This window comes from Grampus griseus, assembly GCF_964374135.1.
Source record: "Grampus griseus genome assembly, chromosome: 9".
Classification (NCBI taxonomy): Eukaryota; Metazoa; Chordata; class Mammalia; order Artiodactyla; family Delphinidae; genus Grampus; species Grampus griseus.
The window spans coordinates 78743651-78768042 of NC_139003.1; the positions used below are offsets into that span (position 1 = coordinate 78743651).

General features: G+C 35.6%; 1 protein-coding gene across 1 annotated transcript in view; it reads left to right on the top strand.

Moving 5' to 3' along the window:
- Positions 1–24392, top strand: part of SEMA3A (semaphorin 3A) — a gene marked incomplete at its 3' end in the record, with an annotated part of 231758 nt that overhangs the window by 127630 nt on the left and 79736 nt on the right. The window contains exon 6 of the mRNA XM_082662278.1: positions 2528–2647. Within this exon, the coding sequence (XP_082518404.1) occupies positions 2528–2647 (120 nt within the window). The remainder of the gene's footprint in view (positions 1–2527; positions 2648–24392) is intronic.

Here is a 24392-nt window from a genome sequence, read left to right on the forward strand (position 1 = left end):
ATTTCAACTCTATCTGGAACAGAGTTTACATATAATAGCAACCGTAATTATGAATTTTACTCACACTGAAAAAGCTAAATGAAAAAAGCAATTAACTGATGATATTCTTTACTCTTCCATTTTTGATTATACTTACTGTTAGGCATGGTCTGGCTACAGTCTGATATGAAATTGCTCAGTTTTCACCTTTCGGTTGTTCTGTTTTCGCCTTTCATGATTTTCATCACCTAACGTGGTTGAGGGGGCAATGAGGTTCAACTAGTAATTTAATACTTTTGATTTTTCAAGGTAAAGAGGATACAGGTCACCCTGTACAGGTGTTCCAACATGAAAGTATTTGAAATTGACATGAAGATTTTAGGCTGCTTTCACAACACGCTTTTAACTAACATTCTCTCATTCACCTGAAGTTTAAAAATTCATCACTTCTATCAATCAATTATTTGTAAAAAGATAAGCTTTCAACCTTAATAAAAATGTTACAGTGATTGAATATAGGTTAAAATTAAGTAGACCATATGCATTAAAATGTTTCAAAGTACCTTTGAAACTTATAGATAGCTTGTTCATAGTGTTTTTGTGCCTTTCGAAAAGGGTTATTTCTTTACCTTGTGGGCATATAGAACATTATTGTAGCATATTATGGTGAGAGCAACTCAGATTTGAGCAACTTGATCTTTAATTAAGTAAAGAGAAGACAAGATGCTTTTGAATCCCAAAGATACCATAATATGGCAATTTATGGTGTCATATGAGTACCATCCATTTAGCTAGTAATTTGTACTTAATACATTGTCAGACCATTACTTTTATTTGTCTTGATTCACAACAATTCAAAATAAGTGATCAATTTTAAAAAACTCAGTCTCTAAGATAAGGTGTCTTTCTATTAATATTTAAAGTTATAACTTGGCGTTTCTCAGTGATTCTGTCTATGTAGCTATTCTGCACTGCTTTGGAAGTTTTCCAAAGCCTGGTACCTTCAAACACATGAGAGAACCAGAGGTTCTACCAGAGGAATTAATTTAGTTTGGACCACTGAAAAGGTCTATTTTTGTTTCAAAGCCCCTTATTTGCAAGTGAGAATTTTGGGTGTGAACAAAGATAACACATAAAGGATCAGACTAATTAGACTTTCCCAAAGGTATTGATAACTGAAGATGCACAGAAAGTTTCTGATTGATATACAAGAAAGTCCTTTGGAAATTATAGTGGTATACAAATGTTTTAAGTTATAATTTATGTATGCCTACTTTGTTTTCTGACTATTTTTCGAGTCAGTGAATTCAGAAACATTAGCATATCCAAATAATCAACAAGATAATAGGTTTTACTGTCATTATGGTAGATTATTTGGAGAAAATGTTACATTTATTGTTGTTTTGTTTTGCTGATAATTCACTGTAAGCAAGCAGGCAATAATGCATTTTCTGGATGGAATAATATGAGGCACTTTTTGTTTAAAGGAAAGAAAACGTCATTTTTACAAAGTTCAGTTTATTGAACGGTGATATGGTATATATTTAGTATAAGAGGCTTGGGTTAAACAGGCCTGGGTTTGAACTTTCACCTTGACTTGCCTAGTCATTAGCTGAGCAACCTTGGGTTTCTTGAGCTGTAAAATAGGGATAACATTTACGTCATGGGGTTGTTGACAGAACTAAATGAGATAATTTGAAAGTGTCAAGCCAGCACCTGACTACCCTGCAAGCACAAATGGTATTCAGTAAATATTAACTTCTCTTTCTCCTTATTTCTTTTTCCTTTCTATTCCAACCTTCTGATTATGATTCTCCCATTATTAAACTCTGACCTAGAGTTAATTCAACTTAAGTAGAAATGAGTCAAAGCACAACAGAATCTTGAGCTGTAGTGATTATGGCCTGTGTTTATCAAAATACCCCCTTCTTCAAACACATTTCTGTTATATCTGAAACTATGTGGTGGACTTGTTTTTGGATTGTATGATAGCTCATACCAAGTTAGAGCATTTTTCCCACTTAATATACTAAAAAATGAAAGGCAAGAAAAATTTTTGGCAAGGAAAATATTAGTCTTCTCCAAATTATAGCAAAATCTCATTAATTTAGATCCCACTAAAAAGGAAGTGTATTAGAAAGTTAATTTCCATTAAAATCAAAACTATAAGCAAGATTTTGCAATGAGACTTTACCCTAAAAAATAAAGATATTAGAACCATAGTAGATTGAAACGTATAAAAGCAGACAATGTGACGCATATAATTTGTGTTTTGTACTTTGTCTTTGGTCATAATAGAAAATATAAAAGTTCATGTTTCAGTAATGTGCACTGAATCATACTTTACTCAGTTTTTCAGAGTTAGTGCTAAATGAGTAGTGAGATACTCCCTTCAACAAAGACACAGGATAAACATAAGTAGCTTTGCATAGTGATGCAGAGAGCATTAGCGTGGTCTTAACATGAAACCTGTATTTTGTGTGTTTTGTTTCTCTTGCCTCAATTGAATTAAAGTATGTGTATGTGGTTTTATTTTGTCACAACACAGATGGAGAATTATACTCTGGAACGGCAGCTGATTTTATGGGGCGAGACTTTGCTATCTTCCGAACTCTTGGGCACCACCACCCAATCAGGACAGAGCAGCACGATTCCAGGTGGCTCAATGGTAGGTGGTGCGTGCCAGAATGCAGGCACAAAACACGGGCATCTATAGTAGGTCAGTGGAGAGCTTTCCTTATACGGTACAAACAGCATGAGTTGAGATTTAGTGTGCAGATAAACTCATGGTGGTGACTTCACGGCTGTGTGTGTGAGAAAGTGGGACAAAAAGAGAAAAGAGAGATTAAAAATTTAAGAAAATATTTGCTTTGTGCCAAAACTAAAGTTTCTCAGTAGTTAACTATGGAAAGAAATAGATCTGGGCTGGAGCTACGGAAGGGAGGCAATGGAAAAAGATAAGATGACTTACCAGTCTTGTCTTCCAGGGACACCACAACAAATCTCATGATGTAGTATTTTTTTTCCTCCACACCTCTCATGTGGCCTTGAGAGCATAAGTTATTAAATGTTTGAAAAAATTGTTGTGCTAAAAGCATTACATTGAAAGTGTTTTTGAAAGGATTTTGTATCATTTCATTTGATTCTCCTTTAATCTTCCTAAAATTCTTTCTCCTGTTTTATAGGTTGGGAAATTAACATCAATATTTTATCTAAGATTACATCTAACCCAATAGTAGTTTTGGGGCAAGAACCCAGTTTCCTGACCTTTAGTCACTAGCGTCATACTTGATGAAGCAGATACTTTTTTAAAAAATTTATTTTATTGAAGTACAGTTGATTTACAATGTTGTTTTAATTTCTGCTGTACACCAAACTGAGTCAATTATACATACATATATATATATACACATTCTTTTTCATATTCTTTTCCATTATGGTTTATCACAGGATATTGAACATAGTTCCCTGTGCTATGCAGTAGGACTTTGTTGCTTATCCACTCAATATATTATAGTTTGCAAGGCAGATACTTTTTTAATTCTCTTTTTCTTTTTAATACATAAATAAATTTACCATAGGAGAAAATTATAAAATTTATATGCCAAAAATAAATAAATACTATTTTCATTCAGATTTTGAACCAAATAATCCTTATATAATCTTCCATGTAGAGGTGTTTTTTTTTGGATTATTCATTTATGCATTCACCAAAGATTTTTTTATAATCGTCCCCACCATATTTTCATGGTTGTTTTTTATTATTAAATAATGATCTCCATTTATATCTGCCTTCAGTCCTATAAAATAAAGCTTCCCAGTCTCTAATCTTGCATTCATGAACTCTCCTTTGGTTTTACATGCCTCATTAATAAGGATGAAGCTCATGGCTTACAGTCCATCTATGTACTCAGTAAGATGCTTGATTGTCTCACTCTTTGAACTTCTGCCACACTTGCTTCTCCTGAACTTCTGGGGGGGTACCCAAAATTCATTTCACCTCTGTCTTTCACTGGTTTGTTAGAGAACAATCACAATATGCTCTAAAACCTCGCTGAAATTTCAGGAGACCATGAGCTGTGTGTCTTTGTTCTTCTATATCCCAATTCTAAAATGACTATTTAAATCATAAAACATACCTCAAATTACCTCAATCAGCATTTCATTCCTCCTGTAACAGTATTTCTGATTGTCCTGTTATTTTTCATGTATTAGTGAAAATGATGTGCCTCTTAACTTCCACCTTTGACCCTACTGCTTTGCTCTTAATTGCATTGATTTTTTTTCATAAATTTACCCAATTTACTCTTTTTGCTGTTTTTATCTCTTCTTCACCACTGATTTCTTCCCTGACCTGCAAACATGTTTGTCTACCCTATCCATACTCTCCCTTTAATCATGGTGTACCACGAGGTCTCTAGATGTCTAAGTCCATAGCCTGGTTAGGAACTTGTTTTCTCAGCATTTTCACCAGATTTAGCCATTTTCAACCTGACTTTGATCCCATGAAACTGCTTCTCCACTAATGACTTCCTATGTTTTTTTTTAATCAGTCTCCATTTAGACAACCTCTCCTGTGGTATTTGTCACTTAACTAGCCCTTTGTCTTTAAAAGGGTCTGTTCTCCCAGTTTCCTGCATTTCCTGCTCTCCCAATTTTCTCCAGTTTGACATTACTTCCCAGTTGCTGTCCTTTAAATGCAGATGATGCCTAAAATAATTCATGATTGAGTACAAACACTGTGGTAATCAAAAGGGACTGGACATATAGTCAAATACCCACCTCTGGGGGTAGAGGAAGTAGAATGGTGCCCAGGTGACCATCTGAGAAATTAGAAGCCTCACTAAGGAAAAGAAAAATGCTGAGCTGAGATCACGGTAAGGCTCTCTGTGTAAAGCCGTTGAAGACCCAAACTCTAAAATCCCAGAGGACAGTTTGGAATATCCACTGTTAATTATTAAACCTAGGCTTTGTATGGACTCAAAATTAGTAGGAAAAAACCTCTTTCAATATGGCTATCTGGTCTGCTCTCAAACGGAAATATTTATATAGAAGGGGAAAGTTTGTTTTTTTGTTCAGCAAGAATGAGACTTTGATCTACTAAGAACTCTAAAGGGCATACAGGCTTTCACTGTCCATGAGAAAGAAAATCTCATTAGAAGATGGAATAACATAAAGGAGAGTATAGTATCCATTTCATTTTCATGGCCTTGGAGGAAAAAAGTCATCAAGTTAAAGCTGCTTTTGTGCTGCGCACTCACATGTTGACAGCTGAGTCTGAATAATTTACACTGTGGGAAAACAGTCATTGTCCGCAGCTCTGTATTTCATCTCTGCAAATGTGTAGTTCATTTGAGAATTCAGTTATCAGTCTCTCAGCACTAAACGTGAGAACTGATTTTGCCAAATTAGCACAAAGGTTACATTTGACAGGGTGCAGAAACCAGAACTGCGGCAAGGTGGAGGATGCAGACACATACGAGATAGAACCAAGGGACTGTGTGGTTCACAAGCCTCCTGAAATTAAACACCACTGAAGAACAAAATTGGAAACATAATGTTTACACACGCATGTATAAAATAAGTGAATTTTGAGGCATCAGCATAGACTACACAATCAGTTGTGCTGCCAGAAGTAATAAATTACTTGGCAAGGTACTTTTTGAAAGGTCTCCTGGACTATTGAAATTAATTTTGGCACAGGACTTACTTTACTTTTATCAAATCAATTCAAACCAATTCAATTATTTTGGAAGAATTAATTGGCCTATTTCAGATGACTTTTAATTTGTGTTCTTGCTAAACAAAAATAAAAAACAAAACTGTTGTGTAGAATTGGATCTTGAAATGTCTTAACTTTTATGGAATTTCACTATTTTCATAATTACTCACTAAAGTTTACATTTTTATAATAGTAGCAATAAAGGCTTAAATTCAGTTTCATTTTACCAGGAAACATTAGGAATTAAGTAACAAACTTTTAGATGAAGAAACATGAGAGATGGAATCTATTGATTTTTTCCATAACTGCTTTTTAAAAATCATCCTTTACACTAGCCCCTAGTTTAAGATTGCTAGATGTTAGAACAACTTTTGATTCCAGAAAATGTACTGGTATGAGTTTGACCTGATGTGCCAAAATTCGCTGTTTTTTTCTTTTTGCTTCATAAATTCTCTTGATATTATATAGCTTTAAACTTCAATTCTAATTTTGGTTTACTAACAGTGTAAAAATTAGGTAAAATTTCTCTCTGTATATTCATAGTAAAAAACCAAGTTTACCCTGCTGTTATAGTAATGATTTCTTATCATTTATTGTGTAAGTATCACCTAGTTCTTGTACATATTAGTCATTCATTAGAGCAGATGGATAGCTAACCCACATTTATTTGATGGACACTATTTCTAACATTGTTTATTTATGTCTTGGACTAACATTGGAATGCTCTATGATAGAAGGAAAGACTATAGTCTTCAGAGTGAGACACTGTTTTACCTTGACCTTGTACCTATTCATGGGTTTATAATACTACCTACCTCTTAGAGTTGTGAAAAAATCGACTACATGATAATGCATATAGAGTACTAAGCAAGTGATTGGCATGTAGTAAGCACTTAATAAATGTGAGTTTTTTCTGTATCCTTTATCCCACTTCCATTGGGTGGAGCATGCTTAGTAAGCTTTGTCAGACTCATTCTGTGAGTGATTATATTTGAGTCAGGGTGAAAGGGCAGTCAGAGCTGGGTTTAATACATGAAACCACATGGATCCTTGAGAGAGCCAAGGCCCAGTGCACACAAACAGACCTAATTACAGTGCCCAGAGTGTTAGACCTTCCTACTCATTTTAGGAAGACCTGTTTTCTTTTAGTGGAATTTCCTAAAAGGATTGTGCCTGTGGATAGACCAACTCACTTGCTTTTTTTCCTGTAATTGAAATGGTATGCGAGTCATCATTCCACTTCCTCTCACTTGTAACACTCATACCAGGATGGCTTGCCCTTATTGGAATCAGCATAGCTTCCTCTGTGGTCATGCACTAGGATATTTCATGTTCTCTAAAGATTCAAATTTCTCCACAAGATACATTTTTTTGAAAATAGAACCAAGAAATGTAACCGCAAATAAGTTCTGAGAGCACAAATTAATACTGCATGGTACCAGATATCTAATCTTAAATCACTTGTATAACTCTTTTGATATACTATTTTAATTCTACCATCTTTAAAGGCATGAACTGTATCAGAGTATCTAACTGGATTTTTTTAATAAATTAATCATCTAGTTTGGCATAATGTCAGACTTATTAATGATGCCATTTTGAACTATTTCTCTGACTTAAGTTAGTAATATTTTGCTGACCTTGAGGAAAAAAAGCCCTCTGGAAGCCTTACTCTATGGTTACATGAGCAGATGAGTATTATAGATGTTGAGTGACCATTCAGTTGAAACAACAAGAGCAACCACAAACATCCTCTATGAAAGAAGCAACAAAGATAGAGTCTTTTTAAACTTTTGAATTACATATTCTATGAATTACATTCTGTAGTAATTAGTTAACAGTTCTGAAGTATCAGTGCATAGAGTCACAAATAAAAATGTTCGTATTTTTGGTTATTTTTGGTGAAATAATGCTGAAACATGGATATGTAATAGTTTAAAATAAGTATCCATAACTATATCTAAACACAACCTATTAGTTATGGTTTTTTCCTTATGAATCTATTACCAAGAAAAATTTTCATGCTGATAAAGAATGCCCACCTGCCAGAAATACAATTTTTTCCAAAAATACATACCATGAAATTATTCTACTCTCTAAATGATGATAAATTTAATACACTCACTAAATATGCCCTCTTTTTCTCATAAAGAAAAAGTTCCCAAAGTATACCTTTACTTGCTCTTCTTTTCTGAGGGCCTATTTTCTGTGTCATATTTTATCTAAGGACCATAATCACTTTTAACCAGTTTTGTTTGAAATTACTTTGCACTTATGAGGAAAAAAAATGAATAAAACTTCGCAATAAAAATTAACTCACTAGTGGCAATGTTTGGAACATGATTCTTTTTTCAGGCCTCTGAGAAAATGTAGCTGAATAAAATAGGATATGCTATTTTAACATTTTTTAATGATGGGCTAAAAAGTACAACCCTCAAGTATGGCACATTAATCACAAATTTTGAACCACTTATTTCAGAATTTATAGTTGAATGGTGAGAGTAGAAAATAATATTTAAGGGTATGATTACATTTACTAAAGAAAATTCTGCTTTTTAAATTAAAACTGATGAAAATGTATAAAAGTGAGACAATATCTTGGAAAATTCTTTAAATTATAGCCAGCTCTCTTTTTTCTCTTGGTTCTTAACATTATTTTTCTCTCGTCTCAGCATCAGCTTAATGAATACAGAGCCTGTCTATACCAATTTCCTCTTCTAGAGTCACTACATTCAGAGCTTGGTGGGCCTCAATAGGGATTTACTGCTGACTGAGTAATCTGGGTTCATGTGTGCAGTGACATCAAGCAAGAGATTTACCCTGAGAAGTGGATGCCATGACAATGCGTGTAACCATGGTGTGACTGGCCTCTCTGACATGGCTCTCAAAAGCTTTCCCTCTGTGAAAACAGAAGCCTGTTTGCAAATTAATTAGTTTCTGGCGGCAGCTTGATTGTTGACCCAGAGTTTGTAGAGTGGAAAAACAATCAGATTAGTGTGCTCAGGGTAAAAGACCAGTGTGCAGTTGCGTGTGGCTTGCTCAACTATTGAAACCATGAATGGACTGAAACAAATTCTTTTCTGAGAAGCCTAGGCAGAGGTTAAGTGTGATGAGCCTAGAGCTCCCAACAGCAGGGGTGGGGGAATTAAAGGATTTTAGCCAGATAAAGCTGAATGATGGCAAGCAATGCCATCGAATTTTAATAGCATGGATAGTTTTGGCCAAATAAAAAAAAAAAAAAACCCAAAAAACACTTGTTATGTTGTTCTAATCCCTCTGAGTAGAAGGAATAAGTTTACAATATTATTAAGTGTAGGTTTGACACAAATACTTTCACAGTAGAAAATTTCAGAAGTTTTCAGATGGGAAGGTTTTAATTAAATTTGTCTCAAAGGCTAATATGATAACATCTAAATGAAAAACTGTTATGAAGTAACCTGCATTTTTATGTTGATAAAATTTTTGTTGATATATTTACCTCAGCTGCTTTCTGAGGTGTAATCCTCACATGCCCAATAAAATTAATCCTGAGTCAAAGAGAGATGTTGGCTGATGAGAATACATATTCTGCTGTCTACTTTTGCAGATATCAAATTAGGTAACTGTGCCAAGCAATGATGTCTGCAATCTTAGGATGAAAAAATTCTGCATATAGTTTTTGATGATTAAAATTTGTTTTAGTCAATCAATTATTGTTTATGCTTCATTTTGTAAGATTACCTAACACAATAAGCCATATATACTATTCCTTTTTAGATACCACTGGCAGATGTCTCCCTAAATACAGCTCTGATGGCTATCACAGTACTTTCCTGTTCAAAAATCATTTGTATCTCTGAATTTACAAGTGAATTGAATCCAGATTTTGCTGCCTGTCACGTTCTTTGTCATGCAATCCTAAATGACCTCTCCAATATTAAACACTAACAGACTCAAATAGGGTGGGTTGCCCTTAAATTTACTATCATTTTCATTTAACCATACCATTCTCTCAGTGGATTTTAATCTTTCCCACCTTTGAATCCCAAGAGCACATATATGCATGTTTCGATTTATCACAGGGCCTACCACTTTGCCTTGCAATCTAGGGTATGCCAAATAAGAAACTCTTCAGTGAACCTTCTCTGCAGGCTCTGGGGTCAGATGGCCTGAGTTTGTATCCCAGGTCCTCTCATCTACCACCCTTGTGACTTAGGGGGTAATTTATGTTACTTATTTTCATCACCCATTTATGATTCGTAAAATAGGGTTAATAACTAATACACTGTTTTTCTGAGAATGCATGAGACAGTCCTCATAAGGTACTAAGAACAGTGTCTAATAATATGGTAGATGCTCATAATAACTGTGATTGCTGCTGGCGTTTGCATACCAGCTCTATACATAAAACACAGTGCACATTTGGAGAATTAATACAGAGAACCAGCCTGAAGGTTATGTTTGCCTTTCTTAATCTGTTCTCAGGCTATTTTGTTTTGTCTTATTTAATTGACTATTGTCAATATATGGGCACTTAATACATCAAAAATATATAAAATATTTGTCTTTAGTATTAAAATAGTCTATAAACTTTTTAGTAAAATTGGGCTTAACAAAATTAGCAGATGAAACAGATGGTGAACCAAGGGTAAATTTCAATAAAATGTGTTTTCCTAAGTATTAATTTAGCTCTATTAAGTGCAATACTTACCACTTAAATAAATAAATCATTAGGTTAATTCTTTTTTTCCAATATAATTTTTAAAAAAACATTGACTGCATTGTTGCATCTAGGATATTCATTTATCCTGCCGTATCACAGCTTAGCTTTTAATTTTTTTCATATGAAGACGTCATCTGTAACCTTTGGGGTCGTGGTTAAGAGCATGGAGTCTATGGAACTTGACTGCCTGACTTGGGCACTAACTGAGCAGCTGGAGACAGCTACTGTAAGCTACCTGTGCTCAACGTCCCTTTTTTCAAGTGGAAATGATAATCGTTCCTCCCTATTGGGTTATGAGAATTATGCATAAGTAAATTTCTATAAAGCACTTGGAAAAGAGACTATTCTTACCAAAAACAAAACAAACAAACAAAACAACTCAGTTGATGTTAGCTTATTCCATAACATTGTGTAAGAATTTTAAATAATAGAAAAATAAAAATACCTAAATATGTCAACTCACCAAAGATGTAGTAGAATGTACAGTCTCACTTAACTGAACAGCCATGTATTTCTAGGAAAGCAATGAAAATGGCTTAAGGAAAACAAGACAAGATGAAGTGATAGTAATCTATGCCCTTTCCTTAGACCGAGTCTATACATACAGAATTTCTTGTCTAATGATGTGAGTACATTTTGATAAAACAGATCTACTACTCTTTTGCTTCAAGAAAGGGAAAAAGGATTTTTTTTTCTAAGTTTAGAAATATCCTAAGTTACTTACATATGACACTGAAATGCTCTAAACTTCATATATCAACTAAACATAAATTATAAAATGTTATGCAGAAGAAGGGTCTTTAAAATATTTTCCTGGTAATATTAGTAAGGAAGATTTGCATGTGTTTAGATGTCCTTAAAAGAAACATTTTTTATTTAAAATTGTTTGTGTCACTATATGTTATAAGTAACTAGACAAGAGAAAATCACATCCCTTCACTTCCCACCCCGGCCTCCCCCACCTTCCTTTCAGCAATCTATCAAATTCCTGTGGCACTTTTGGATCAACACATAAATTCTGCATTTTAAACACTATAACATTTTACATATGGTAATATTATTATTTTTAAATATATTTATGCAAAAATAAAGATATGCATTTGAGAACTATAGTTTATTATTAGTAGTAATTTTGTAAATTGATAAGTATAAATTTTTTTATTCATTAGAAGTATAATTTTTATTATTTTGTGATGATTTACTAAATCATAACTATTTTGGCCTTTAATGTAGGCTGTTAGCATAAGGGATTCATCAAAAATATGTCTCTTCAATATGTTAATAAATTTGTCTAAATTCATATAAGTGTAAATAATCTCTTTTGCCTCATTTAATTACTAATATGTTTGCTTTCTTTTTTATTTTTTAAATTAATTTTTATTGGAGTATAGTTGATTTAAAATGTGGTGTTAGTTTCTGCTGTACAGCAAAGTGAGTCAGTTATACACATATATATATCCACTCTTTTTTAGATTATTTTCCCATAATGGTCATTACAGGGTATTTAGTAGACTTCCCTGTGCTGTACACTAGGTTCTTATTAGTTATCTATTTTACATATAGTAGTGTGTATATGTCAATCCCAGTCTCCCAATTTATCCCTCCCCGCCTTCCCCCTTGGTAACAGTAAGTTTGTTTTCTACGTCTGTGACTCTATTTCTGTTTTGTAAATAAGTTCATTTGTACCATTTTTTTAAGATTGCACATATAAGCAATATCATATGGTATTTGTCTTTCTTTGACTTATGGATAAAGAAGATGTGGTACATATATACAATAGAATATTACTCAGCCATAATTACTAATGTAAAAAAATGTTAGGTTTCAATATCAAAGAGAACCATCCCTTTTTGTACATTTAAAATCCTCACCTGAATGTGTATGGGAAATTCGCGACAGCCAATTTAGTTTTCCCTTTGAAACCCACACTGCCTTCTTCTGCTTAGCGTACAATAGGATTGAAGTGACAGACAGTACAGAGCGGTATTTGGGGGCTTGTATGTTGTGTTTTGACCCATTTACAATTTAGTAAACTTGAATCTCAGTGATCCTGAAAGTTATTAATGCCAAGACTGATATCAAATGATTACTACCACGTAATTGCTTAACACCTATAGAATTTATTTATCAGTGTGTTTTCTAAACACATTTAAGAATGAATGAACAAATTATACTCACGTTTTGCAGGACAAGAAAGTAATCTTCTAAGTCAAACAAAAATGACAGTATTCTGAAAATAGAAAACAAAACATAGAAATTACCACAAAACCTTACTCATTTGGGGATGAATTAAAGGGACATCTAGTCATACTAATAATTCAAATTATAAAATTCGGGCTTACAAAGCTAGGATGAACCAATAAGGTGCAGAGCATCTTTGATCCATGACTTTTATGTATTTGCAGTAATCATATTAAATATTTTGACGGAAGAGAAATTATTGAAGTAGTGGAATATTGCTGTTTGCCATAAGAAAGCTAATGACTGACCTCCCTGTTGTTACTTCTGTTGATTTCCTTTAAATAAAATAAAAGGGAAAATCACACTCTTTATAAATATCAAGGTAAATATACAGCCAACTCTGATCAACCAATCAGTGCCCAAATTAAGAAAATTGGATGTGAAAGCCCTTGAGATGATTGTATGTTAATGAATCTTAAAATGTGAACTGATTCTCCACTTTTTTCCAAACTGGAACTACCTTTACTGGCTTTCTGGTTTGTTTCTAATTCCTGAGTAAGAGCAACCTGTAGAAGGCAGTTGAAAAGACTGGCTGGAGCTAGGAATTTGACAGCAGGAAATAGAACAAGAATGGCAGACCGTTAGAGCATCCAGTTTTAATGTCCTACAATGCTGAGGTCATTTGGTAGTGATAGAGCAGAGGCAGCACCAAAAAAGAGGGTAGCCATGTCATAAAGATATGCAAAATCTCTACTAAATTTAATAGTTTTGATTAATTTTGTCATCTCCATTTTGTATAAATGTGCTGCAACTCCATTAGTCAGTTCTGCCTGTTAGCTACTCATGAATTCCCGAACTGTTTGTCCTTGGAAGGATCACACTTTGTTAGCAGTAGATGTCACTAATATGATAGTAAAGAATATTCTGTTAAGAATAGCAAAATGAAACTTCATTTAATACACTTTGATACAACTAAGGAAGCTGAGTATGTCATTGCTATTAAGCTTGATTACTTGTAACTATTACATATTTTCTAGGATGGGAAAACATAGGTTATCATTGAAAGGAAAAAAAAGTTTCTAAAAAACATATCTATCCACTATTTCTATGGAGTCAGAAAAGAAAGATGATAATTATGGAGGAATAAAGGGAGAAAAGAAAAGAGTAATTCCTAATGGTTAATAATAACTTCTTGAATAGATTTTGTCATTATCACTTAACCATAGTAATAACATCTGTCACTATAAGAAAATGTATGACATCAGAAACTGAAATTAAAATCTTTAAACTATACCATTGTCTCTTACCTAAAAGTCTAACCCTGAAGTTTATAATGTAAGTTAGATGTGATACATATTAAATAATTTTTACAGTCTCAGAACATTGCAAAATATTATTGGAACATATATTAATTCCTGGGCCATTTTATATCTGACCAGTAAAAACAATGAAACGCCATGTAATATGATAAAGGTAAAATAGCTAAGTTATTAATGAGAAGTTAAGAATAGATCACTTTTAGGTGAACTAAACTGTCAAATTTAATTACTATTTACAACATATTTTCTGTTTTTTAATGAGTATTTTTAGTTTCCCCAAACCTAGTCCCTTCTAGGCCCTTCTAGTCCTTTCTCATCTCATTCAGCAGTGTTTTCTGTTTCTCTGTATATAACTTAAGTATATCAGTCAACACAGTTACTAACATAGAATGCTACTCTTTCCTCTGTACCCTACAGTTCTACTGGAAGTGCTCCTAGATACCTGATATTAGCACAATGAATAGCTAGCTACGTTTGCTAGCTACTAATATTATTCTGGCCAACTTCTATTTTCTGTACACATTAAGCACTCTCTAGGTACCAAGAATTATCATTAAGTGCTCTCTAGGTACCAAGAACTATTATAAGAAACAGCTGAGTAAGAGAGATCCCTGCCCTCCAGGATAATACTAATAGAACTCTTTATCAATGAAAAACCCTGGAAGTCTTAGCACATCTATGGGATTATATGCATATTATGTCCAACAAGTCTTAATATCTTAAAAACATTGTTTAACTCATAACGTAAGAGAGAAAGTACTATGTATTTTTCTTTCAGTAAACATGAATTTTTTGATTCAGTTGATTTTTAGGCTTTGAGTATCAGAACCACTGACTGACTGAGGTTTTTACTATATAATGATTTGACAGCTTATGAGGGAGGCTATTTTTTGTCCATATATCTGCGGTCTTCTGTTAGAGAATATATATATAAGAGTTCAAAAATCCAAGAAATTGGAATTTTGTTTTTTTAAGTTTTGAGGAAAGGGATGGGAATCTTTTAGAATCAGAAAAACTGTACATAATATGACTATAGATTTTTAGAAGGTATTATTTTAATGGCATACATTTCTAATTATAAATAAATTTTTAAGAAGGGAAGTCATGCCGAAAATAATGAGACCAAAAAAAGATGGGTGGTGAGAGAGAATTAGTTAAGGAGTGGAGAGAAACTAGAAACAATATTCTTTTATTTTCAAGTATTTTAGCAGAAGTTCTGAATGCTTCTAGATGTTCTAGAAATTCTAGATGTTCTGAGCTGCTGTCCAGTAAGTAAGTAAATAAAGTCACTTCAACTGGTCTCTGAGCTTTAAAAGACATACATAAAAAATTATGAATTAATCATTAGCAACAATCATGATTCTTGACCCGTTTTCTAAGAGTAAAATCATTTAATTTGTTTTAAAATTTTAATTTCTAATTTGATTATTTAAAGCAGTGGTTGAATAAGAGCTTAAAAATGCATGTTCTGAACAGTTTTCTTAGGTAAATTTATTGTCTTCATGGATTTAACACACTATTTGCTATAGAATTTTTATATATCAATAGTTATACTGCCTTTTCTATCATTAAATAGAAGGTGTAGTAATTTTCTAGTTTCTTTGGGTTTTATTATATAAATCTATAAATTGTGTTGTTGTCATACATTTACCTGCCTTTCTCTTTACAGCTGCTCTGTGGGGGGGGGGTGCACAGTAACAAATGGAGGGATATTTTAGTGGGGGGGGGGCACAGTAACAAATGGAGGGATATTATTTAAAAAGATGAGGAAATCTTTCTCTCGATGTTTTAAACTAATATATGTAAACATTTCTTATTATATGGTCTAAGAAATTTATTCCAATAACATGTAATTATATAAGGCTCAGAGCATGGCTCAGACAATGGTTGTATTTATAGTTTAATACTTATTCCATGGAAAAATGTAGAAATCGTAGGTCCACTAGAAAGTAAAACTAAATCTATATTAAAGACATTAGAAACCATTTCTTAGTGTTACTGAAATAAAGGGAAACAAACCCTGTATTTATTCAAAACAAAGTTGAAAGTATCAAATTGGTTTAGAAAATACCTTTATTAGTCTTGAGTAGGTATCTATGGAAACAACTCTGTATTAGCCCTCAAAATATATAAGCATTATTAAGGAAGAAACAATAGGGAAAAGTTGCAAGAAAAAAAAGAGGAAAAGGAAATTGAATGCTTGCACAGAACAGAAACCACAAATTGAGTTAAGCATTAGCACCAATTTTAAATCGCATCCACCACACTGCAAATGCTTGACATTTAGTGTTACTACCCAGGATGTTTGAAAGTTTTAATAATTAAAGCAAATTTGAGAAATTGATGTTTTTACATAAAGAAATAATTGAAATAATCATGCACAACTGAAATCCTATGTCTGTATAGTGTTTTATATTCTTGAAAGTGCTTCCTGTAAGATCATTTCATCCTCCCCAAAACCCTGTGAAATAGAAAACTGCAAGAAATAAAATTTAAGTAATCTGCAAGAGGTCAGAAGTAACCTTGTATCCAGTGAAAACTGAGATGAAATTCATACCTTCTGACTCTCTGTTCTCTTTCTAACATGTTCATTTTACTATTTACCATTACCAAAACTTGCATGTTTCTGTTCTTTGCTAAAGCTTTTTCATGTAGGAAATTTTTATCAAGTTTTAGACTTTGGTTTTGGGTTTTTTTTTCCCCCCTTCCCCCTCCCCATATTCTCAAGTCCATTCTCTGGTAGGTCTGTGTCTTTATTCCTGTCTTGCCCCTAGGTTCTTCATGACCATTTTTTTTTCTTTAGATTCCATATATATGTGTTAGCATATGGTATTTGTTTTTCTCTTTCTGTCATACTTCACTCTGTATGACAGTCTCTAGGTCCATCCACATCACTACAAATAACTCAGTTTCGTTCCGTTTAATGGCTGACTAACATTCCATTGTATATATGTGCCACATCTTCTTTATCCATTCATCTGCCGATGGGCAATTAGGTTGCTTCCATGTCCTGGCTATTGTAAATAGAACTGCAATGAACATTGTGGTACATATCTCTTTTTGAATTATGGTTTTCTCAGGGTATATGCCCAGTAGTGGGATTGCTGGGTCGTATGGTAGTTCTGTTTTTCGGGGTTTTTTTGTTTTTTTGTTTTTGCGGTACCCGGGCCTCTCACTGTTGTGGCCTCTCCCGTTGCAGAGCACAGGCTCCGGATGCGCAGGCTCAGCGGCCATGGCTCACGGGCCTAGCCGCTCCGCGGCATGTGGAATTTTCCCGGACCAGGGCACGAACCCGTGTCCCCTGCATCGGCAGGTGGACTCTCAACCACTGCGCCACCAGAGAAGCCCTATTTTTAGTTTTTTAAGGAACCTCCGTACTGTTCTCCACAGTGGCTGTATCAATTTACATTCGCACCAACAGTGCAAGAGGGTTCCCTTTTCTCCACACCCTCTCCAGCATTTGTTGTTTGTAGATTTTCTGATGATGCCGATTCTGACTGGTGTGAGGTGATACCTCATTGTAGTTTTGATTTGCATTTCTCTAAAAATTAGTGATGTTGAGCAGGTTTTCATGTGCTTCTTGGTCATCTGTATGTCTTCTTTGGAGAAATGTCTATTTAGATGTTCTGCCCATTTTTGGATTGGGTTGTTTGTTTTTTTTAATATTGAGCTGCTTGAGCTCTTTATATATTTTGAAGATTAATCCTTTGTCCGTTGATTCCTTTGCAAATATTTTCTGCCATTCTGAGGGTTGTCTTTTCATCTTTTTTATGGTTTCCTTTGCTGTGCAAAAGCATTTAAGTTTCATTAGGTCCCACTTGTTTATTTTTGTTTTTATTTCCATTTATCTAGGAGGTGGGTCAAAAAGGGTCTTGCTGTGATTTATGTCATAGAGTGTTCTTCCTATGTTTTCCTTTTTTTGAGTTTATTTTTGTGTATGGTGTTCAGCAGTGTTTTAACTTCATATTTGTAAATGTAACTGTCCAGTTTTCCCAGCACCAGTTATTGAAGAGGCTGTCTTTTCTCCACTGTATATTCTTACCTCCTTTATCAAAGATAAGGTGACCATATGTATGTGGGTTTATCTCTCTTTCTATCCTGTTCCATTGATCTATATTTCTGTTTTTATGCCAGTACCATACTGTCTTGATTACTGTAGCTTTGTAGGATAGTCTGAAGTCAGGGAGCCTGATTCCTCCAGCTCTGTTTTTCTTTCTCAAGATAGCTTTGGCTATTCGGGGTCTTTTGTGTTTCCACACGAATTGTGAAATTTTTTGTTCTAGTTCTGTGAAAAGTGCCAGTGGTATTTTGATAGGGATTGCATTGAATCTGTAGATTGCTTTGGGCAGTACAGTCATTTTCACATTGTTGATTCTTCCAATCCAAGAACATGGTATATCTGTCCATCTATTTGTATCATCTTTAATTTCTTTCATCGGTGTCTTATAATTTTCTGCATACAGGTCTTCTGTCTCCTTAGGTAGGTTTATTCCTAGATATTTTATTCTTTTTGTTGCAGTGGTAAATGGGAGTGTTTTCGTAATTTCACTTTCAGATTTTTCATCATTAGTGTATAGGAATGCAAGAGATTTCTGTGCATTAATTTTGTATCCTGCTACTTTACCAAATTCATTGATTAGCTCTAGTAGTTTTATAGTAGCATCTTTAGGATTCTCTATGTATAGTATCATGTCATCTGCAAACAGTGACAGCTTTCCTTCTTCTTTTCCAATTTGCACTCCTTTTATTTCTTTTTCTTCTCTGCTTGCTGTGGCTGAAACTTCCAAAACTGTGTTGAATAGTAGTGGTGAGAGTGGGAAACCTTATCATGTTCCTGATCTTAGAGGAAACGGTTTCAATTTTTCACCATTGAGAACAATGTTGGCTGTGGGTTTGTCATATATGGCCTTTATTATATTGAGGAAAGTTCCCTCTATGCCTACTTTCTGGATGGTTTTTATCATAAATGGGTATTGAATTTTGTTGAAAGCTTTCTCTGCATCTATTGAGATGATCATATGCTTTTTGTTCTTCGATTTGTTAATATGGTGTTATCACATTGACTGATTTGCGTATATTGAAGAATCCTTGCATTCCTGGGATAAACCTCACTTGGTCATGGTGTATAATCCTTTTAATGTGCTACTGGATTCTGTTTGCTAGTGTTTTGTTGAGGATATTTGCATCTATGTTCATCAGTGATATTGGCCTGTAGTTTTCTTTCTTTGTGACATCTTTGTCTGGTTTTGGTATCAGGGTGATGGTGGCTTCTTGAATGAGTTTGGGAGCATTCCTCCCTCTGCTATATTTTGGAAGAGTTTGAGAAGGATAGGTGTTAGCTCTTCTCTGAATGTTTGATAGAGTTCGCCCGGGAAGCCATCTGGTCCTGGGTTTTTGTTTGTTGGAAGATTTTTAATCACAGTTTCAATTTCAGTGCTTGTGATTGGTCTGTTCATATTTTCTATTTCTTCCTGGTTCAGTCTCGGAAGGTTGTGCGTTTCTAAGAATTTGTCCATTTCTTTCAGTTGTCCATTTTATTGGCATAGAGTTGCTTGTAGTAATCTCTCATGATCCTTTGTATTTCTGCAGTGTCAGTTGTTACTTCTCCTTTTACATTTCTAATTCTATTGATTTGAGTCTTCTCCCTTCTTTTCTCGATGAGTCTGGCTAATGGTTTATCAATTTTGTTTATCTTCTCAAAGAACCAGCTTTTAGTTTGATTGAACTTTGCTATCATTTCCTTCATTTCTTTTTCATTTATTTCTGATCTGATCTTTAAGATTTCTTTGCTTCTGCTAACTTTGGGGGGTTTTTTGTCCTTCTTTCTCTAATTGCTTTAGGTGTAAGGTTAGACTGTTTATTTGAGTTGTTTCTTGTTTCTTAAGGTAGAATTGTATTGCTCTAAACTTCCCTCTTAGAACTGCTTTTGTTGCATCCCATAGGTTGTCGGTCGTCGTGTTTTTATTGTCATTTGTTTCTAGGTATTTTTTGATTTCCTCTTTGATTTCTTCAGTGACCTCTTGGTTATTTAGTAGTGTATTGTTTAGCCTCCATGTGTTTGTATTTTTTACAGATCTTTTCCTGTAATTGATATCTAGTCTCATAGTGTTTTTGTCAGAAAAGATACTTGATACGATTTCAATTAAATTTAGCAAGGCTTGATTTGTGACCCAAGATATGATCTATCCTGGAGAATGTTCCATGAACACTTGAGAAGAATGTGTATTCTGTTGTTTTTGGATGGAATGTCCTATAAATATCAATTAAGTCCATCTTGTTTAATGTATCATTTAAAGCTTGTGTTTCCTTGTTTATTTTCATTTTGGATGATCTGTCCTTTGGTGAAAGTGGGGTGTTAAAGGCCCCTACTATGATTGTGTTACTGTTGATTTCCCCTTTTATGGTTGTTAGTATTTGCCTTATGTATTGAGGTGCTCCTATATTGGGTGCATAAATATTTACAATTGTTATATCTTCTTCTTGGATCGATCCCTTGATCATTATGTAGTGTCCTTCTTTGTCTCTTGTAATAGTCTTTATTTTAAAGTGTATTTTGTCTGATATGAGAATTGCTACTCCAGCTTTCTTTTGATTTCCATTTGCATGGAATATCTTTTTCCATCCCCTCACTTTCAGTCTGTATGTGTCCCTAGGTCTGAAGTGCGTCTCCTGTAGACAGCATATATACAGGTCTTGTTTTTCTATCCATTCAGCCAGTCTGTGTCTTTTGGTTGGAGCATTTAATACATTTACATTTAAGGTAATTATCAGTATGTATGTTCCTATTACCATTTTCTTAATTGTTTTGTTATTGTAGGTCTTTTCCTTCTCTTGTGTTTCCTGCCTAGAGAAGTTCCTTTAGTATTTGTTGTAGAGCTCGTTTGTTGGTGCTGAATTCTCTTTGCTTTTGCTTGTTTGTAAAGGTTTTAAATTTCTCCTTCAAATCTGAATGAGATCCTTGATGGGTAGAATAATCTTGGTTGTAGGTTTTTCTTCTTCATCACTTTAAATATGTCCTGCCAGTCCCTTCTGGCTTGCAGAGATTCTGCTGAAAGATCAGCTGTTAACCTTATGGGGATTCCCTTATGTGTTACTTGTTGTTTTTCCCTTGCTGCTTTTAATATTTTTTCTTTGCATTTAATTTTTGATAGTTTGATTAATATGTGTCTTGGCATGTTCTCCTTGGATTTATCCTGTATGGGACTCTCTGTGCTTACTGGACTTGAATAACTATTTCCTTTCCCATATTAGGGAAGTTTTCAACTATAATCTCTTCAAGTGTTTTCTCAGTCCCTTTCTTTTTCTCTTCTTCTTCTGGGACAACTGTAATTCGAATGTTGGTGCATTTAATGTTGTCCCAGAGGTGTCTGAGACTGTCCTCAATTCTTTTCATTTTTTTTTCTTTATTCTGCTCTGCAGTAGCTATTTTATCTTCCACTATTTTATCTTCCAGGTCACTTATCCATTCTTCTGCCTCAGTTATTCTGCTATTGATCCCTTCTAGAGAATTTTTAATTTCATTTATTGTATTGTTCATCACTGTTTGTTTGCTCTTTAGTTCCTCTAGGTCCTTGTTAAACGTTTCTTGTATTTTCTCCTTTCTATTTCCATGATTTTGGATCATCTTTACTATCATTATTCTGAATTCTTTTTCAGGTAGACTGCCTATTTCCTCTTCATTTGTTAGGTCTGGTGGGTTTTTATCTTGCTCCTTCATCTGCTGTGTGTTTTTCTGTCTTCTCATTTTGCTTAACTTACTGTGTTTGGGGTTACCTTTTCGCAGGCTGCAGGTTCGTAGTTCCCGTTGTTTTTGGTGTGTGTCCCCAGTGATTAAGGTTGGTTCAATGGGGTGTTTAGGCTTCCTTGTGGAGGGGACTAGTGCCTGTGTTCTTGTAGATGAGGCTGGATATTGTCTTGCTGGTGGGCAGGTCAACGTCTGGTAGTGTGTTTGGGGTGTCTGTGGCCTTACTATGATTTTAGGCAGCCTCTCTGCTAATGTGTGGGGTTGTGTTCCTGTCTTGCTAGTTGTTTGGCATAGGGTGTCCAGCACTGTAGCTTGCTGGTCGTTGAGTAGAGCTGGGTCTTGGCATTGAGATGGAGATCTCTGGGAGATTTTCACCATTTGATATTACATGGAGCTGGGTGGTGTCTTGTGGACCAGTGTCTTGAACTTGGCTCTCCCACCTCAGAGGCACACCCCTGATGCCTGGCTGGAGCACCAAGAGCCTTTCATCCCCACAGCTCAGAATATAAGGGAGAAAGAATAGAAAGAAAGAAGGTAAAATAAAATAAAATACAGTTATTAAAAAATAATTATTAAGAAAACATTTTTAAAAAGTAAAAACAAGAAACAGAACCCTAGGACAAATGGTAGAAGCAAAGCTATACAGACAAAATCACACACAGAAGCATACACATAAACACATACACACAAAAAGAGAAAAAGGGAAAAAAAAAAATATATCTTTGCTGCCAAAGTCCACCTCCTCAATTTGGGATGACTCGTTGTCTATTCAGGTATTCCACAGATGCAGGGTACATCAAGTTGATTGTGGAGATTTAATCCTCTGCTCCTGAGGCTGCTGGGAGGAATTTTCCTTTCTCTTCTTTGTTCGCACAGCTACCGGGGTTCAGCTTTCGGTTTGGCCCCGCCGCTGCATGTAGGTCGCCTGAGGGTGTCTGTTCTTTGCTCAGACAGGATGGGGTTAAAGGAGTCACTGATTCGGGGGCTCTGGCTCACTCAGGTCGGGGGGGAGGGAGGGGTACAGAGTACGAGGCGAGCCTGTGGCGGCAGAGGCCTGCGTGACGTTGCAGCAGCCTGAGGCTCGCCGTGCGTTCTCCCGGGGAAGTTGTCCCTGGATCCCGGGACCCTGGCAGTGGCGGGCTGCACAGGCTCCCGGAAGGGGGTTGTGGATAGTGACCTGTGCTTGCACACAGGCTTCTTTGTGGCGGCAGCAGCAGCCTTAGCGTCTCATGCCCGTCTCTGGGGTCCGCGCTGTTAGCCGCGGCTCACGCCCGTCTCTGAAGCTCCTTTAAGCAGCGCTCTTATCCCCTCTCCTCGCGCACCAGGAAGCAGAGAGGCAAGAAAAAGTCTCTTGTTTCTTCGGCAGCTCCAGACTTTTCCCGGACTCCCTCCTGGCTAGCCGTGGTGCACTAACCCCCTGCAGGATGTGTTCACCCCAGCAACCCCAGTCCTCCCTGCGCTCCGACCAAAGCCCGAGCCTCAGCTCCCAGCCCTGCCCGCCTCGGCGGGTGAGCAGACAAGCCTTTCGGGCTGGTGGGTGCCGGTCGGCACCGATCCTCTGTGCAGGAATCTCTCCGGTTTGTCCTCCATACCCCTGTGGCTGCGCTCTCCTCCACGGCTCCAAAGCTTCCCCCTCCGCCACCTGCAGTCTGCCCGCGAAGGGGCTTCCTAGTGTGTGGAAACCTTTCCTCCTTCACAGCTCCCTCCCTCTGGCGCAGGTCCCGTCCCTATTTTTTGTCTCTGTTTTTTCTTTTTTCTTTTGCCCTACCCAGGTACGTGGGGAGTTTCTTGCCTTTTGGGAGGTCTGAGGTCTTCTGCCAGTGTTCAGTAGGTGTTCTGTAGGAGTTGTTCCACATGTAGGTGTATTTCTGATGTATTTGTGGGGAGGAAGGTGATCTCTGCGTCTTACACTTCACCATCTTTAAGCTCCTCCCAAGTTATATACTTCGGAAAATACAGTTGCATACTTTTCAAAAAGCCAAGATTTGCCACAGTAAAAGGATTTTATCCAACCATGGTTCACAGAATGGATTATGTTATTTATGCGTAGCTCAAATCATTGAAAGCTTAGCTGGTATAAACCCTTATTACCAGGAGTTTGGCCATGGAACTAGCAGCATATGCATCTGCTGGGAATTTGTTAGAAAGACAGACTCTCAGAGCCCACCCAGACCTACTTAATCAGAGTCTGCACTCTAATCCTACATTAAAACTGAGGACTAGGCTAAACTACCAAAACATAGTACATCTTTGATTGTTAAAGAAGAAACATAGAGACAGAACAGCTTTGTTCCATTATGTGAGTGGACTACTTATATCTCAACTAAATTGACATTGGCATGCAAGAATGTTTGTGTGGTGTGTGTGTATGTGTGTGTTCATTATTTAGACTAGGTTTACTGTGATGTGGTCTAGTTCAGACTTTGTAATTATTCTAATATTGGCCTTCTTAAATTAGTAACTTTTGCTTCCATTTTAATTGGGGAGTTATAAACACTACCTTAGTGTATCCTTTGAACAGGTTGGTTGGAATTTTAAGCAACAATCACTGATAAGATCTCTATGAAAGGCTAGTAAGACCCACCTTACTCTGCTTGAATCATTCTACCAAGACAGTGTTAGGTTAGTACAACTGCTAGCACCTTTATAATAGCCCATAAAATCTCCCACAACTACATGTCCTGTTAAATGTTAGGAATTTTCTTTAAATAGTGGTGGAGATGGTGACTTGTAGGTTCAAAAAAG